Source organism: Phaethon aethereus (genome assembly GCF_964289735.1).
Source record: "Phaethon aethereus genome assembly, chromosome: 2".
Lineage (NCBI taxonomy): Eukaryota > Metazoa > Chordata > Aves > Phaethontiformes > Phaethontidae > Phaethon > Phaethon aethereus.
In genome coordinates, this window is record NC_138582.1 from 140,032,092 (window position 1) to 140,051,664 (window position 19,573).

Sequence of the window (19,573 nt, forward strand, 5' to 3'; positions counted from 1 at the left end):
AAAAGTCCTCTTTAAATTAATGGATCAGAGGACATATTTTTATGAATTAATATGGTTCTTTCCTAATAATTGAAAACAGAATGTCCTGTACTAAGATAATCTTTGTAGTATAATGATCAGATACAACTGTAACTGTCTCCCTGTGGTAATTTCCCAAGGATCTCTTTATTTTGTTATTATTTCATTCATTCTAACAAGCCAGAAGTATGTTAAAATACTACTCAAAATACACTGTTTTTGATGGAGAGGGCAATTCATAGTTTGATTTTTCACTGGCATGGATGTTTTTGTTTCTGAAAATGATGAAACTTTTGATCCTAAGTCAGAAAAATACAGGCAGATTCATAATGTATGTGCAGATAGTAATGTAAGCTTGAAAAATAATACAGAATTTAAAACTGCTTTAATAATTTCTGTAGGTACATAAATTACTCTAATAGCAATTTTTATTTGGAGGCACTGCTTATTTTATACTAGAATGAATTGTTTGAAAGCCTTTTTTTCTCTTCAGCTGAATCTATTTCACTTAATAAATTTATAGATAGGTTTTGAAAGAGAAAGGTGTCTAGTCTTCTGTCAGCTAGGTTGAGAAACCTTTGTAAAAGCAGATAGCATCATCTGGTAAGTATTTAAAAATGAAAAAAAAGTTGCCTTTTCATGTAGCAGAGCATAATAAAGCTAAAGAATGTTATATTTTTCCACAGCATATTACAACTAAATATTACAGATTTTTCAGTGTTCTAGAGATACTTTAGGAAACCAATGTGTTTCAGGCCACGCCATGGTTTTGGCAGTTCCGTAAAACACAAACTTTGCACATAATTTCTAAAGGCTAAACTAAAACCAAGATAAAAAGTCAAGGTGAGAAAAAGAAATAGTGAGCTATTAACTTGATCCCAATTTTTTATTAAAAAAACCCACCCCAAAAAACTTTTGATACTCTTTATAATACACTAGTGCTGAGGATATTGTAGCTCTGCTCAAATGTCTACATGGATGAGCTTAGCCAGGAAACAGATTTTGAAATCTGACTTGTTTACCCATTGCTAGATGTGTCCATTTATGTTCTTCTGGACCTTCATAGGGTAGAAGTCTGCCAATTTGGCAGCATCAGTAGTGTTTACATATTTCTTTTCATAATGCTCTGGAGCCAGGGAAATGACCATGAAATTTTAAAACATCTTGACCCTTTTTAAGAAAAGCAGTGGCAGCTGACCAGGTTTCTCCCACGAGTTCAGATCCCCACTGGGGAGTAACCAGGTCAAAAATCTACTTACGAGTTAGAAGAAGAGAGTGAGTTGCATTTTATGACACACAAAAAAATGCATGTGGATTTTTTTGTTTTGCCTTTCCTGAAGCTATCCTTACTACATCAGGTATCTTAGCCTGGAGATTTTTACAGTTTGTGTCACCTGTGACAAGTTGGTGGAAAACAAGTAAATACAAAAGAAATATATTCTTTTCCTATTGAAAATGGTGAAAGGTTCATGCATACTAAAGAATTAATCCAAAACGTAAACAATTCAGTAACCTCTTTAATATTTTATTGCTCCATAATTAACAAGCTGAACACTATTTACAGAAGACTTAAAAATGTATTCCACTAGCTGCATGCTAGATTTTTATGGTAATGAGTTTTGCTTCTTACTCTTTGTAGTACTAAATATGTAAGAAATACCTAAATTATTTTGATGTAAAACTTACTCAGAATAAGGTTTCCTCATGTCACTTGTTATGCAGGACAAAAGATAGATTATTACTATTTCCTGATGTCAGAAATTGCAAGTGGGAAGCCTTTAATAATTGTTTCAGCCTGCAAACTTGAAAGGAAGTAGTTAAAATTGCCTATTGCTAACCAAGGCAAATGTTGTTCAGATATTATCTTTTGGTTTATATTTAAATAACTTGATGGCAACATGTTGTCATGATATTATAAAATGACTTTATTGATTCTGTATATTTGGAATCAGATTGGTTTTGGCAGAGAGCAATTGTTCAGTGAATTGAAAAAAGTGGTTCAAATATTAATCTAATGTTATCTGATCATCGTAGCTGTTCTTTCTTATTCTGGAATAAAAAGAACAGAGAGAACAGATTCTTAGTGAGTGAAAGTTGCCTTTCTATGGTGACAGCACTTGGATTTGGGGGAATAATAGATTAACAAACCCCCAAATTTTTATTTAAAATGACTCTTTCAGTTTCTAGTTTCTCCTACAGCTTGTTAAAGATACGTAAAAGGCATCCCAAGCAAATGATGCATATAGGCACTAGATCTGCTTCTTGGAGCAATAGATAATAAGCTTCTCAGATGGTAATAAACTGAAAAATAAAATATAATGTTCTTCGTGTGACTTGACAAAATAGAAAAAGATAAGTAAACAGTAAGTGGTTTGAAATAATAGCTACAGGTAACGGGTTTATGCCTCTACTGCGGCTTAGCTAAATTGAGTGGCTGGCTACTACAAGCTTACCAGTATTTGAAAGGCTGTTCTTGGTATCTGAAAGCAAGTTATTTCTCTCAAATATTTAATATCCAAATTTGGAATGAAGTTTAAGAAATCAGTTTCTGCCCTCTGTTCTCCTGTTGTGAAGGATGTACCAGTGTCACGGTGATGTCTAAGCTAGTGTTGACTTCTAGTTTATTTCTTAAAAGAAAATATGTATGAAAATAAGTATTTTGTAGTTCTCAAAGGGTTATTTTTCATAAAAGAAAGTACTAGATCTTCCAGTATTAGTTTAGTTAGAGTGGCTTTGTATAAATCAGTGAAGAATTGTAGCAGCTTACTCTGGCTAACGAGCTTTCTTCTACCAAAAAGTTGTAAAATTTATGCAGTGTAAGGCAAATACTATGTAGCCATATGCAAGAGCTTTTCATAGGGAAAAAATAGTCAAGAAATGATAATTTAATACTTCCATGGCTGAAGTCTGTCTGATGGGGACAGACACTCTAAAAAGCAGTGAAAAGATTTTCCTTTTGGAATTTGTAATACAGAGAATAGCTTCTTTTTTGTTTTGGCTTCTGACAGATTTGGCTTTGAAATACTCGCAACTTTTGATCTTAAATATCTGTGCACAAAAAAGGGAGAAGAGTTAGATTAGCCAAAACGGGGGGGAGGAAGGGGATATTCTTTTAAAAAGAAAACCAAAAGAAATAAAACCACCAGAAATCGACAAGTCTGAAAGTTTGTGTAGTAGTAAACTTTTCAACATTTTTCTTGTTTGCTGGAAATGGAGATGCCTTTTACTGAAAATAATAATTTTCAAAGGCATAGTGGGGTTTGTGAACCATGAGGGATGTAGCGAAATGTTAAATGCGAGTGTTCCTTTTAAGCTAACTTTTTTTCTCATTTTTAGTATAGCAGCAAATGAAGAGCAGATTCTGCAAACCCATCTTCATATTCCTAGGGATTATTCGCATAAGGAATAATTTTGAGATCTGGAGCTAGTTTTGCACTGCATTTAAGTTTATTAGTCAGAGCATCTCACTTTATGTAAAAAGGGTTTTGGGTTGTTTTGACAGCAGATCCAGCGCTTATGGGAAATAATATTTTTTACCATCTTAAAATTTGTCACTGTTTTGCCTTCTGAATGCTCCTTTGTTAGAAACAGTTGTTCCCATGGAAAAAAAGACAACCACCAAAACCTTCTCTGCTCTTTCCACCCGCCCTCCCCGTTCTTTCAGGAATACTTAAAATTTACACAGTCTTTTCTTTCAGATATTCAGAAGTGACAATGAATCAAAGAAAACTCAATAGACTCATTACTGTTGAGGCCTGAAGTCTTATTTTAGCTGAAGCCAAAATACTACTGTTCATCTATAATTCCCTGCCAATTTCAATTTCTTTTGCCACTTTGAATAAATCATTGATATTTTAAAACAAATTGCTCGTAGCTCTAAAAGTGAAGCTTGAGGTCAGAGAACAGAGTACTGCAGGAAGTGTTCTGCTACCCAAAATAAAGTTTTAAGTGAAGTGAGGAGGTTTGCAGCTCCTTGTTTTTCTGGAAAGTTTCTGGTTTTTAACAGGAACACCTTTCCCTGGAGTGCAGCTGAGCTTTTGGAAGCAGTGTGTGACTGGGAGAAGGAAGAGTTAAATTTAAGCCCTTTATAGTTCGCTTAACTTTTCATTTATTAAATACGTTCCTCAGCAGGTCTGTGCTGCATCTTGAGACAAAGCAGTGAAATCAGCATGTTTATGCCTAAAGTTCAAGTTTACTTTGCTGTAGCTTTCTGGAAGGGTGTGACATGAAAAGCTTGTGGTTGGGGCCACATGGTTCATGCTGGACTGTGTTTTTGTGAATGGAGGCAGAACTCCAGTTCTGACTGCTTGTCTTGAGGAATTGCTTCGGAGATCAGCTGTCTCATTCACTGGCAGAAAGAATGACTCATACATCTTCTGCCTTGTTTGGCTCCAGGTCATTGTTACAGTGGAGAGAGCTGGTTTTAATTAAATATTAACTCCTTTTGTCCTGGATGCTTGTTAGTGGGGACTTTTTATTTTTGTTTACTTGCAATGAAAGCAAGCTAACAGGCCCTAGTTTTAAACTTCTCCCCTTCCCCTTCCTCCTCCCCCAATTGCTTTCCCTTTGCAAAATGAGCTGTCAGTTCAGCTTTTCAAAGGCTTTTTAAAGCTTTAAAAACTGCAAACAAGTATTAAGTACTTTTGTGCTGCGAATGTTTGCTTTTGGCAAACTGATTTTAACTCAGTAGGTAGTGAAACTGTAAAATCTAAACTGATAACGTCCTCAAGATCATCACTGACATTTCTGTACACTTCCCAAATCCTCTTGAGACATTATGGCTGTAATCAGAAGAAAAAGAAAACTTTTGGTAATAATCTAGACAGAGCTGGATAGTTTATGCTGCAGATGTTGTCTACTTCAGGAGCCTGAGACTTGATGGCTCTGAATGTGGAATGAACTAGTGTAGCTGCTTCTGCTATTAGCAGTAAAAGCCACGTGCCTAGTATCCTTCAAAACCTTTTATTAGTCTTTTGGAATATACTTGCTTTCTCAAACCCCCATAATTAAGTAGCTCAGGGAAATATTCTCACTCAGTTGATCATGTGAGATATCTTTTTCAATTTTCTTCTGAATGGCAAAGTAAAAAAAAAAAAAAAAAGAAAGTTTTGGTGATTTATGCATTGTGTCTTGTATTGAGTGTGTTAACAGAAGACCAGCAAAGATTTTAAGGCAGTCCTGCTGAATTGCAGTGTTTGTGAATAAAAGCAGAAAGGAAGTGAATGGCATACGTATATAAACGTGCAGACAGTTGCAACACTGCAAGTTACATTTTCCTTTCGCACATTCAGGTTGAAGTGTCTTTACCTGTCTGTTTAATTTGCTACAAAGTCTGTCTGTAATTATCCAAACTCAAGGTACAAAAGCCCTCTTCGCTTTGAGTAAGGGCGTGATGTATCCCAGTGATTTGCCCTCTCACAGCAAGAAGCTGGTGGAAGAAGTCTACGTATTGGGCCGATGGTGGTTGCTTGCATTTCTGCAGTATGATCATGTGGGAGTTTCAGTTCTGCTAGTTTAAAAATAATACCAGATTAAACAAAGGAATAATTTAAGTTCTCATTTCCAACAGTTAGTGGGTCCTTTTAATTTCTTTGTATAGGCTTGTGGGCTCGTTTCTAAGGTACTAATGCTCCTAAAATTAGATTCCAGTAGGAAATGTGTGTTCCTGGGTTGAACGTTTTGGATGTTGTTATTTGTTTTGTTTATATTTGGCAGGGTTTTAAAAGCTTCTTAACTTGCTGTATTCCTTTTCCTACAGAGGCTTTGAAGGCTATGTCAACATTGTATTTAAAATACTTTTTGACAGTGTAGTCTCTACCTATTTCTAGAGCACTGATAAAAGTGATGCACCTTGATCTCTGTTAAATATGCCTTCATAAATTTTGGGGATCCATGAGTGAAGTATATTTTTCTTGCTTACCCCAGACCAAATGAGGGGTAATGACAGTATCTCTAAAGCAATGTACTGGTTTTCCATGGCAATTCAACCAGGTGTATTTTATTTTTTCTTACTCTTTGGCTGGGAAAAAATGGACCTCATTTACTGATATATACATATATCTCTACAACAGATTTGTTCTGGAGTAAGTCAAGTTAAACTGATAAAACAAAAATAAAGCATTGGTGAAGCAGTCCAGTGCGCAGAGTATGCTCTAGAAAGTTATAGAATTTTGCTGTCCCAGTCCTGCAATCACTAAATGCAGCTTCCCAATTTCAATAGGAGGGTTTTTGTTTTATTTTAGCCTTTTTCAGATATCCTGGATTCACAAATTAATATATACACATATACGTATATACATAAAAAATGTATGTGTGTGTATAAAAAAATTGGAGTCATGTTAGCCTCCTAGCTGCATTTGAAGATGATAGCTGGCTTAAGGAAAATGTGTCTTCTCTAAACAGGAAATTACTTGACACAATCACTTTAACTCTGAATGTGCTCACAAACCCTTCAAAAACATTTGGAAATGTATGAAATCCTTAGGAATTTATTTTTAAGTAGGATAGCTTGATTTCGTAATTGGATTCTTCTGTGACAGTCAATTATTTGGCATTTTTGTAAGGAAAATGTCTAACATCCGCATGCATTGTCGCATGAAATGTCAGAAATTGCAGAGTGTCAGTATTTGGCCTCATATTGTCCCTGAGTTCATTTCTGGTAAAAGTCCTGTGGTTTCTCTGGAGGAAAGAGAAGTTTAATGCATCAAAAATACAGAGAATATTTAGTTTGGTAAAATCCGTGTCTTACACAGCTTCAGACTTTGAGGAGCTAACATGTCCTCAGAGGTACTTGTTTTCTTCTAAAAGGATAGGTTATTAAAAAAACCGAACAACAAAGCATCAATAGATATGCTTTTTTCCACAGTAATGCTAACTGCACTTCGTGTATTTATCTTACTCACATTTCATTTCAAATCTGTGTTTGCAGATTTCCCAAGGTAATTTGTTCTTGAGGGGTATTTGATGCAATTAAGAAAGTAGGACTTTAAACATTTATTTTAAAACAGAGAGCAAATAATTTTTTGGTATAATGAGCCCGATTCTGAACTCTTTTAATCAGAAAAAACCTCTCAGTTAAGTCATTAGAAATATTTCCTGAGTAAGGAGTGGAGGTCTGGTCAAATTATGTTAAAACTAGTAGCAATTGCACATATATAAAGGGAAACGCGTACTTCCTAAACTTAGAAAGTGTTCTGAGTGGCATTAAAGTTGTATTTTCTCATTTAACATATTCAGTGGTGTGACAGTCACTGTTTCGATGAATGATTATATAACCGCTATTTACCTCTCAAATCTCGTTGGGTAACCAGATCGTGGCAGATGTTAACTTTTAATTAAGATCACATGAATTATTTGCTTGCATTTAGACAAGGACTGTGTAAATAGAAATATTTTCAAACGTAATTTTCTGCAGCTTTGCTGTGATGATTCTAGTTAGAGTGTGCTGAGGACCAGATGACGAAGTTCGGCGGCGGTCAGCCGGATCTCTCTCGGGATGTACCCAGAAGCAGTCGTGCTCCGAGGATGCCGCTTCTCAGCGTTAACGTTCTGTAGTGTTTCGAATGTACTCACCTATAATAGTGGTATTTCAGCTTAAAATGGTTTCAATGGGTTTACAACATAGTATAAGCCATGGCTGATGTCTTAGATATACAACGAAAAGGAACTATGGTACTACAGATGTAAAGTTATGTATCAGCAGACCGTGAAACGATTGTATTTATAGCTCGGGTTTGTGATGGAAGTTTCCTAAAAGCAAAGATGATCTTACACACGGTGAATGGATGTTAATAATGATTCTTTCTCTTAAGTAATTTTTTTTTTTTTTTTTTTTGGATGTCTGAAATGTTGTCATCGAACCAGGAATTCTGTGGTCTGGTAAAATAGTTATTTTTGAGTCTTTAAAACAATAACCAAAAAACCCTACTGTCTTGGCAGACTGCCATGAGAAATTGGAATCACTTTTAAGTAAGCAGAAGGTGTGGTGGTTCGGGGTTAAAGATGCGTAAGCGTTAAACGCTAGGGTTTGGTTTTATGCAGACTTTCCGTGCAGATATTTTGAAAATGAGCACTGCTGGGTTTTACCAGTGGCGGGGTAGGTCCAGACCCTGGTGCAGGGAGCGAGGCAGGGCCAGTGCCAGTGTCAGCCTTCACGTCCTCCCATCCCCATCGCTCTGTGCCGAGGCTGCTCTGCACCCGCGCCGCTCCGCACAGCTTCACCCCAGGGTGTATCTGATATTAAAATGATGCGCTTGCCTGACTTTCATACCCAACAATGAGAAAAAAATACCCTAGTTTTAATCTTGGCTGTGCTTCGAATTAAGCACAAGAGTCTTTATTTATGCTTTAATGGCTTCTTTTAATTCTTTCCTTGTTTTTGTTTTTTGTTTGTTTGTGTTTTGTTTTTGTTTTCCTTTCTTCAGCTCAGGTACCTGACAATGACGAGCAGTTTGTGCCAGACTATCAGGCTGAAAGTTGTAAGTATAGTATGAATCATCACTTTCTTAAAAATATGTATTTGTATATTTATATTTGCGTCTCCATATTTGTTATTTATTGTGTCATCTGCGGTCATATGATAGATCCTTTTGCTGGTCGGTGACATCAGCGGGATGAGTAGATAAAGCAAGTGGCGTTTTGACGTGCGGCCAAAAGAAGTCTGGGCTGAAGGTACAACCTTTAGCAGGGGGCCCTCTCCTGTAATGCCCACCCCCCAGCCTCAGGGAAGCAAGTTACAACTCAGGTTGTGGAGGTGGAGGGAGTTTCTCTGTCCGCAGAGTGAGGAGAGGAGCGTGCTGAGCCGGTACGATCAGGTACCGTGGGACATAGGAAGGCAGCTCTGCTGAGCAGAAATCGGGCTGCTCGGTACATTTTGTGTATAAATAAAATTCTCCACATAATCAATCAAATACAGCCACTGCCGAAGCTTTTTTAAGTCGTCTTAGCATACGGCATTTTGTTGCTCAAACAGAATTTCCCTTTGGATTAATAGGAGGAAGCAGGAGTTGCGTTAAGATGGATGCTTTGCGTTGTTTGCTACTTCACTTAACGTGTGCCCAAACTTACTTCTTTAGCCTGTACCCCTCAAATCTTGCCTTTACCTGCTGAAGTGCTACTGTTCTGTTAAACACTGGCTCCCCTTTGCTGTACCTGCTCTTCTGTGGTTTTGGGTGGTTGCGAGGGTGTAGTAAAAGAAATGGCACGAGAAACATCTGAAAAAGTCAGACTTCTTGGAGATTCTTTCTTCATCTTTCTTCCTAATGGCAAGGCTTCTCTCCATCATCAGAGGTCTCCTCGCAGCAGCGTCTCCTCATTGCAGCGGAGCACATGGTAGCTTTTCTGTTTTGCTTAATAACTTAAATAATTTATCCTATCGGAGTGAATTACTGCAGCTCACTAAACCAGAGAGCTGTTAAATACAGCATTCATAGACTGAAATGTTAGGATGAAAATTAGAGAGATTAGAGTGAATTGCATTAAAATAGTCCTTAACTGAAAAAACACATTCAGACTTGTTGAGTTTTCTTAGAAATCTTCTAGAGGGTTTTTTCCAGTTATTTAGAAACTGTTTTAAGAAGAATTTATTGAGAGTACTCATAATAACATTTTGTGAGGAAGAGAGAAAGAAAAAAAAAAACCTTTTTTTTGTCCCCTGGACTCTGATAGTATACCTGCACAGCAGCAATTTATTTTTGTTTTTCTCTAAAAGTTCCTGTACAAATACTAAACAACAATCATGGTCACTTTTAAACTTTTAAATTTGCCCTTTGTAACAGGTTTTTTCTTCCCATGTCTGGCTTCAAAGACTTTTTTTTTTAATTAAATTATAATATGAAAGCCAAAACTGTTCTATAAGTTGAAAATCAGATATGTTATCCTACATATGGAGCTGTGTCCAAATATAGTCATGTAAGCATACACCCTTTGTGTAACAGTACAAAGTTCAGTTAGGGCTTCTATTAATCCACAATTATCGTTACACAACAAGTCAATGATTCTTGGAAAATAATTTGTGGACTGTGAATAAAAAGAACCATTGAAGCTGGTCGCTGCTTTTGGTGATAAGGAAATTCTCCTAATATGGCTATTTTATTAATGCTGTTGTATTTCAAAGTTCCTTAGCCACAACTTACACAGTGCTATCAAAGGAACATTTATTTCTTCATTTCAGTTGGTTTCTTTATCTTAAGTAAAGGTCAGGAGAGCTTCCTGGAGAGTTACTCTGGCAAAGGTTATGGAGTTTCAGCCATATACTTGGATATAATGTATGTAGCTGTGGGCTCTGTGAAACAGGAACGGAGACCAACATAACCAAAGCCATGGGGAAATTACTGCTGCAGAAGTAGCACAGTTGTGATCGTTTTCTCTAGGATTCAAACCTGCCTTCAAACTCTATTATAATGACTTACTATATATAATCTGTAAGTCCATACAGTACTCACCCTGTTACTGGCAGCAGCCTGGCAGGAGCATTTGGCTTGTTTGTTTTGTTGGGGGTTTTTTTTTGATAATTATTTTTTAATTTTTTTTCCAACGTGATGGAGGATGGGCAAGCTTTCATAGGTTCAGTATTTAATGTACTTAATTAGGCCCAAAATGGTGAAGGACAGAAGTGTAAACCAGTGAAGGAGGTCACAGCCACTTTAGTTCAGAGGAAACCAAACTCTGGTTTGCTGCACAAATTTCATTTATGGAGCTGCATATAGGTAGCGGGGGGGTGTGCGTGTGTGTGTGATATGCAGATTGTGTAGAGAAAACTGAAGTGCTCCACTGAAACAGTTACAGTCTGCAGTCACAGTACAAAAATTAATGGCATTTTATTTCTAGCTTCATTTCTTGAGAAATGGGCTTTAAACCTGAGCTAGATTTGTGGTCTTAAATTGAAACTTGTAACATGAAAAGGAGTTGTAAGAAACTTCTGTAACACCAGAAGTGCTGGAAGGCTGTGGCCAAAACTTTCTTGCCTAGAAATCACCAAGTTAGTCAGCTCTTGAAGCAAAGATGTGGAAGGAGTGGAGGAACTAATACTGCCGAGATCATGTGCTGTGTCCTAGCGCTGAGCAGGATTAAATGCCCCTTAAAGTGCTGTGGGTTTTGCCTTTCTTTTCTGTAATTATGATTTTAACTAGTGAACTGCACTGGTTTTAGTAACAAAAGGAAACATTTTGTTTAGATTAGATATACAGTCCACTTTATCCACTCAGGGATTTACTTCAAAGATAGCTTGGGACCATGAATATTTCAGTTATAAGTTGCTATTAAACTTCAGTCAGTTTTCAAAAAGCAAACATATATTTGTAGTTATTTGTGGGCTTTAAATATTATAAGTGAGATCAACAGGTAGCATAACTTCATGTGATATTATTGACGTTACTGGAATTACACGTATTTCTACTAGGTAAGGATCCTCCACATCAAGTTTCCCCTTAATGCTTTAAGCTTCAGTTCACCTGTTGAAAGGTGAATTTATTTTGTTTCTCCATTATGTCTTCTGGGAAGAGGCCCTTCCTACCATAATAATCTTCAAAATGTCTGTACTTCCAAACCTTCCTTTCTTTTTTGTCACAATGTCCAAAGCCCCACCATGTCCATCTTGTATTACCTTTTTTTAATGTATTTTTGAAATTGGAATACCTGCCGCAAAGAACCTTTTTGTAATTTAGCTCAGAGCAGAACTAGATTGTTCGGATGAAATTTGAAAACAAATTGCAGTTTAGTTTCTCACAACCTGCTTGCTGCAACGACTGAATTTTTTGAGTTCTAAGAGAGAAAAAATGTGTGTCAAAAAGATGGTTTTTTGGCTTGCAGTTACACTGGAAAAATACCGCAATTGCATATTAAATAGTGTAATTTTCTTACTCTTTCATTTTCATTCGCATAACAAAAAAAATTCCCCAAAAAGAGGGAGGAATTGCTTTTACAGGCATTTACTTGGAAATTCTGTGTTAGGCAGGTTGGTTTTGCCCCATTCTGAATCTGCTTCTACACTTCATCTGACCTGTTTGCTGTATTTTCAAGTGACTTCCTAATGAGTCATCTTCTAGCAGTTATGTGAAAAGTTGTGTAAAGTAAAAATGCAAATTCAGTTTCTCCAAGAAGGTGAATGTTTGGGATTTTTAAAATTCAGCATTCTGATATGACACTTTTTTCCAAGTTCGAAAATTCCTAAGACTTCGTTAAGTTGTTTTTCTTTCCATATAAAGTCAGTATTCACTTGTCGAGAAGGGTGACCTGTGTTAACTTCCTCAGATAAGGTTTCCTATTGTTTCAAGTCCATTTTCATATACTGAGGAGGAGCCAGATCCTGAGCTGGTTGTAATCAGTGGCGAGGCTTTCGCATACTGTAGAACAGCAAGGACTTTCCAATCTCGGAGTAAAAATGAATGAAGTGTTGAGTTTGCTCGAAGTCAATAGCTGTTGAGGTGAAGATTGCTTGCTCCCATTGTTTGGATGGTTTCAATGACAGACACAAGAGGAAGTAGGTAGGATTTGCTGATGTTTAAGGGACGTAGCTGGCAGAGAAAACTTGGTATCGTCAACAATACACTGATTTGTAATTTGACCTTGGTACAATTGGTTATAAATGGGGATTACCCTGCACCAAACCAGATTGACTGGTGTCTTAATAGCATAATCGTGTTGTGTTTTGTTTTAGTAATATGTATGTATGTTGGTCTGTTTGTCCAGTTTTTTTTTTCTCTTTCTTCTTTTGCCCTAAAATGTACATTACCCATTTAAAATTCATGATAAACTCTAGTTTTTTGGTTTTTTATTTGTTATTGAATTTCGGCTAATGAGGATTTGTGCTGTGCTTCACCTTCTTGATCGGTTTCCTTCCTTCTTTTTCATTTTGTTTCTGTGTTGTTTCCCTGACCATCACAGCCTTAACTTAACACTGCCAAGGGGTAAGCGTTCATGTTAGACCACAGCTGTTGACAGTAAATGGGAAGGGATGGCTGTAAAATCCATGCTCCTCTATGTCTGATTAAACTTTAAGATAGGAAAAATACTTTTTTAGTAGTGATTTTGTCACTGATCTTTCACGACCTTTATTCTTTCTCTTACCTCTGTTTTTTTTCTCGTCCAGGTTTAGCAAAGGAGCTCTTTCAATGTAGATGCCAGGAGGCTTAAATTATTCAGGGATGTGCTTTTTAGATGCTCTGGCTTGCAATCTTTAAAAGCCTGTTAAAGAGAGATTCTTTACACAGGCTTCAGGTAGCTGTATTCTTCTGTCATTTTAACTAATGGCTTAGAATATTGCACATGCAGTTTAAATGAGGAAAAGCTTTAATATTTATTTACATGTTTGCAGCATGCACAATCATGATTTTTTGTTTGTTTGCACTATCAGGTGAAAAATGGTCTGGTTTTTTTTTTTTTTCTTTCTTTTTCTTTCTGTGCCTTAAATTTCAGAAGTGAATTTCAGAACTAGAAGAGCATTTCCTGTTTGCTTTAGTGTAGCAAGAGCTGGTGAGCAATTGGTAGCAGTTAATTTTTGCTTATTTTGACATATGTTGGAGAAAAAAAAACCACACGACTAAAAGTCAGAACCACCAGAATACTGTAAGTTCTGATGGGCCTGCTGAAGTCAAAAGGAGATCTGTTTATTGGGTTTGTTTTTGTTTGTGATGCGGAATAGTTTAATTTTGCAGCTTCTAGGAAAAATTTTAGTGGACTGAAAAAAATGAAAACATTTTTTAACATGATGAATCACTACATGGGCAGCTGGTAGTCATGTCTTGGTAGTGCACAATGTCCTAGAAATTGCAGTTGGTAGTGTTTTGGTTTTCTGTGTGTAGCAAGTTGCACACACCAGTGTGTTTTGAGGTTTGGGTTTTCTTTTTTTTCCAACAAATTTCTGTTTTTTTTAGAGTCCGTTTGGCTGGAATCACCTTTTCTTTAAGTGTAGCCCTCCCTGCAAGCGTGGTCCTGCAGCAGGCAGTCTGGCAAACATCCTACAAGGTGGTGCTGGTTGTTCTTGGTGCTTAGCTATTCCCTGCTAGGGCTTTCTGCTGCAGCTGTGTTTTGTTTCTTGCCACTCGTCTTGAAACTTCTTCCTTTCGTAGGTCAGACGTTGTCAAATACAGAGACATTTACTTATTTATTTTAGTGCCTGCCCTACTGTGACAGATTCTTTCTAAAGGGCTATGAGAGTCCGGTTCTGTGGTTTGTTGCTGCCCTTAGCTTTGCGTGACCTTGGGCATGTTGCTTAACATCTTTGTTTCTTGGTTTGAAGCAGGTACAGAAATGCATGTCTGTCTCTGCTGTGAGATACACAGCTTTCTTAATGATCACTTATCTGGAGATCTCAAAAGCATTTTACAAAGAGTCCAATGCAATTGCTGTTGTAAGAGCTGGAGAGGTCAGGCTGAGTCGATGATGACCACCTTATCTCCCTTCATAGTTGCCTTAGATAGCCTCCCTTCTTTCATTGCGTCCCTGAGCACTTGTTTCCTTTGTTTAAAGCTGGACTGAAACTGTTACCAGCTGTGAACTTTCTTTTTTCTTTTATTTTCCGGCCCCCCTCACCCCCCCCAAAAGAAATTAGGAATTGGTATCTTTCAGAGAACTTTGTGGGCTCATTTTGTGGTTCATCACTGGGCATTAGCCTGTGCCACTAGGCACCTTTTTTCCTCCTTCTAGAGGATTTTTGGAAATATTTAAATCTGCCGTAGTCATGACCTCTTCCGCAATTGCAAAATTTAATTCTTTAAAAAGGTTTACCAAGAGGCAGACTATGAACTGTAATGCCTTTAGCTTGTGATCTTAGTAGTAGGGAATTTGTGGATTTGCTTTGATTTTAATACACAGTTTCTTTTCTGCTTCTATTTTTATACTGAATTTCCAGCTTTCGAGGTGCAAGGACTTTAGGTTCTCCGGAATGTAGTAGTGGTAGAAACTGATGGTGGCAGCAGCATTGTGAAACAAATGACAAGACCCCATCGAGTACACAGCTTTTGATTTTTAAAACTTTTAAAGTGGAAGCTCTTCCTTTCAGAGGGCCCTGAATGTGAGTTTTATTGCTAATGAAAAGGTAGCTTCGGGTGTCCCCACAGCGACAGCCGCCACGTTGGGCAGATGTGGGTTAACTGCACGGGGCCGCTGTGAACCTGATGGTCTCCAGCTCTCTGGGGTGTGGAGGAGCCCGAGCAGCTGCACAGGGGTCTTCTTCTGGGGTTTTGCCCCCCGTCTCCTGCCTGGCCCTCCACGGGCACGTCCCTGCTCAGCCCCACGGACTTAGCTCCTTTCCTCAGAGCCCCATCCTCGTTTGCTGTTTTATTGCAGATTAAAGGCTTGAGTTGCATGTGGAGGTTATCAGCTAATGAATAAACTTCAGTCATCCTGTCCTGTGATAAATCTGTCTTGTAGATCAAAGATGAAGCATGTAGACCTTTTTTCTTTCAAATGGTAATTTCTTAAGGCTGTCAGATCACTTCCTAAGGTCTGTTTACATAAAAACAAAAACATTAAACGTATTTCAGTTAAAATGTTGAATTTTCGGTTTTGAAAAAAAACTTCTGTTTCCTCTCTGAGGAAGCCTTCCCTCCTCCCTTCCCCATAAGGGCTCTGTGAGAAGATCCCATCTGTGGAAATACAGGCAAGCCTCACATTGTGACTTGTAGTCACAGCAGTATTTTCTTAACACGACAGCTATTTCTGTTCTAAAACAGATAGTTTTTGAGTTCATTTCATCAGGAGTATGTATATGTATTAGAGCATCTGTTCAGTTCCAATCGTATTAAACAAAGTACGCAGAAATTTCTTTTAACTGTATTTTCCCACAGAAACCGAACAAGGCAGACTGAAGGGTCTTCCCGATTCTGTTTTGATACAAAATTGTTACTCTCAAACTGCTTTCCATGCAGTTTTTTTGCAAATTGTGTTTTGTATTCCAAGAACAGCCTAAATAATGATTTGAAAATCCGTAAGTTCTGGGATGGTGTAAAATAAGGAGGCAGGCTGCAAGCTCAGTCCATCCACTTCTGTTTATTTCATGTGTTTCTTCAGGTAAAATGTATTTACAGTCTGTATCCTTTTTTTTTTTTGTCTTTTTTTCTTCTGCTTGCTGCCTCAGCAGCTGAAGACAGAAGTCAGGCTCTCCCACAGACTGTCATGAAGTTTTCAAAGGGTATAGCCCGAAGAAAACGAGAGGAGAGAGTGACAGTCCTCAAAACATCAGTTAAGCATTGAAGAGTCTGTGACACGAATCGTGTCATATAGGACCAATATCGAAAGCTCTGTGTAAGCGTACAGGAAAAATAGCCCTTGTTTCTGTGCCCTTTTGGTTTGGTCCTATGCACTTCAGTACTAGGAAGTAATTATGGTGGAGCTGTTTATAAGGTGGTAGATATGCATAAATGATGATTTGTTTTTTATTTTTTTTTACTAGTTTTAGAAGTCATCAGTGTTTTTTCTAGGAACGATCTAAGCCTAGTCTAAACTGGTAACTGGAAAACTGATTACTTTTTCAAGGCACGTGCTCCAGTCTTTTCCCTGAGAAGGATTCTTTTCTTTTCCTTTCACTTACTCTTCATGTTCTCCTTGTCTTCGATACATTACTCTCACCTGTTCTTGGATTATAGTTTGACCTTGATGAGGTGAATAGAGAAGTGAACTGACTTGGTAAAGGATCTCTTTATTCTTACGTATCTATTTGTTCTGTAAACTGAGGATTATGCGTGTTAGAAGAGAGTGAATCATTAGCAACTTTTATTTCCGGTTGTCTCTTTTCCCGTGGCTGTTTATGAACTTATTCAGCAAATGCGGTTGCCAGTAAGTTAATGTAGTGAAATATTTTTTAGCAGTGACATTTACTGCCAAGTCCTGCAGTCACTGAATAGGAAGGTTACTGACTGGCCAGGTTTTTGTCTTTAAATTTATATATTACGAGTCATCATCAAGGACATTTGAAAAATTATGTGTGCAAAAACAATTCCCAGTCTTGCTAATTTGACCCTCTTTGCTCAAATGTTGTTTCCTTTCTGCTTCTAATGTATACCTAAAAAAGATGAACAGTTTAAATTTTTTTTTAATACTGTGTCTTCATGCTGAAACAGAGTGCAGTGTTTCCTTATTAACCCATCCATAAATAAAATTTCACATGACCACTAACATAAATGGAGACAAAAGAGACTTTGAAAAGTGTTGGTATTCAATAAAGACCAAAAGTTTCAAGCAATTGGGATTAAAATCTGGGAGCTGAATTTGTACAAGTGTATGTGTATATACACAGTGTACACTCAGTGTGTGTGTATACATATTCTGTATATACATGCGTGTCTATATATACACATATATGCATATGAGAAATACACCATGTAATTGTGTGTCTTACTGGTTGCATGCACGTGTAAAATAGTCATACAACTTCAGGAACAATTGGCTTCAGAAATAATTTGCAGTGCTTGTATTGGTAATGTACATCCAGCTGCGAGTCTCGTATATAGTAAGAATGATTTAAGTACTGGTGGAAGCCTTTAGTATCTCTGCTGAGAACCAGAGCCTGGTTGCAGGTGATCAAAATTCTGCCAGCTCCAGAAAGAGCACTTTGCTAAGAGTCTTTGAATATCTGGCTACTTATTTAAGTCCTGACTTTATGTTCCTAGACTAACCACTTCTGACAATGGCTTCTTTGTTTCCCTGTTGAATCAGTGATAAAACTTGTGAGCTGAATTTTATTGTTGACTTATCTCAATGGCCCGCACCTTTTTCAGTGGAGACTGCACTTTTTGCGGTGGCTTTTGGTAGTGGACTAAAGATTTAGATTTCAGCTTTGCTTTAATGAGCTATAAAATAGATCTGTCAGAGTCACCTTGCTGGTGAGCATTTGTGAAAAGTTAACATTGAAGCATGAGGGACACATGTATTTAGAGTGGTGACAGGCTTGTTCTCCCAGCGAAGTAAACAAAAATCCCATTAGCTACCCTGAGTTAGTGTATACTTGTTTTATGAATGTATACATATTTTTATTCCTAAAGGCAAAATCAAATTAAAAATCATCTTCTCAAAATGCAGTTTTGTTCCTTTAAGTGTCTATCATGGAGGGTTGCTAAAATAAAAACAAATTGTAAATAATCTTTTGAATTAGTTGTTTAATTCATGCTGGAGAGAGCTCACTATGTAGTCCATTTCATTATTTATTGGCTTCTCTTGCTTTCGCATATTCTCGAGTAGCTAACTGACAGACAGGAATGATTATCCTTAAGGGTAATCTTTTATTATGATGCTCTTTTATTATGAGGATATTCCTGTTTTTATAAGGAAGCAAACTGACACACTGGTAATGAATCTCTGCAGGTAGGCTCCTAAGACTGAGCTACTTCAAACTAGGAGAAACCTTCTGACATCAGAACCAGAGATTAAATCCAGTTTCTTTCACATTTTGTGCAGCGGCAAGTACAATATCAGCAGCTTTCTCATCTATAGCTGTCTGTTAGCTCTTTGCATGAATATCCCAGAAAAGAACAACGAAAAAATAGTAACCAGGTTGATGTAACTTGAAACTTTTCCATAAGAGGGGAAACGAGGCAGAATCAGTTCCTGTTTGGTTTCTGCTGTGGGCATGCTTTCCTAAATACGAAGTTGATGATACTTTTAAAACAATAAATACAAAAAATACAAAGTGGTTTATTTGAAAGCTTATTGTTACTTCTGGCAAAAAAAAATACTTGTTATAATTTCCAAAGTTTTCTTCATTATTCTGTTTCTACAAAACCTAGTATAATCCAGACCTGAAACCTCAAACTGCAGATTTACCTAAAGTGGAAAGTGTGTGTGTGTGTGTGTGGTGTGTGTGTGTAAAACGCTGGGATATTATCTCACTTGGATATTTTAGTAACGGAAGTTACATAGTACTTAGCCATTACCTCTTACAATTTAAATTAAATTTTGGAAGTTGCTGCAAATGGAAATCCTGTCCTCAGAAAAGCACACAAACCCTGATTTAGTGGCCAGCTCTTCTCTTTGCATTTAACTTCATTGATAATTCCCAGGTAAGAATGCAATTTAAGTTTTCTTCCAGGCTTGGTTTTACATTAAGACCTTCCTCTCTGGCAGGAGCTCTAAAGGTGGATCGCCTCTCCTTGCGCCCTGCCCGGGAGCTTTTGGAGCCACGTATGTTATAAGGAACCGCAGGCACAAACGACCCTGATCTTTTCCCAGGATTTTAACACCGAAAGCGAATGAAGATAAAGAGCAACCCTGTTTCGCTGTGGGGTCCTGGAGGTTGCAGATCCTGTATAGAGGGATTAAAAATACTTTAGATTTCCCCCCCCCCCCCCAATCACCTTATACTGTCCACAGGTTTTAGATCGATTGCTACAGAATCCAGCCAGTTTAATTTTTATTAGGTTACGGCTTCCTCCTCCAGCGAGCCCCAAGCCTCTGTTTATTTTGGGGGCAGGGGGAGAGGGAGAGCTCTTCCTCCTGCCTCACCTACGCTCCTCAGACATCAAAGCAAGCCAGTTTGCTCCTCCTAGCCTAATCCTCCCTTTCTCCCTCCCACCAGTGTTCTGCAAATTTCCTCGTACTCCTCAGAGTTACCCGCTGCCTGTGG

The 19,573-nt window shown here is 37.6% G+C and overlaps 1 protein-coding gene across 7 annotated transcripts in view; it reads left to right on the forward strand.

The window, feature by feature from the left end:
• The window catches only part of ETV1 (ETS variant transcription factor 1), a gene marked incomplete at its 3' end in the record, with an annotated part of 65,757 nt that overhangs the window by 5,990 nt on the left and 40,194 nt on the right, over positions 1-19,573 (forward strand). For 5 of the 7 annotated variants that reach the window (XM_082014831.1, XM_082014834.1, XM_082014832.1 and 2 more), the window contains one exon: positions 8,442-8,495. The exons of the other annotated variants lie outside the window; for them this stretch is intronic. In XM_082014831.1, the coding sequence (XP_081870957.1) occupies positions 8,442-8,495 (54 nt within the window). The remainder of the gene's footprint in view (positions 1-8,441; positions 8,496-19,573) is intronic. 7 annotated transcript variants of the gene reach the window in all.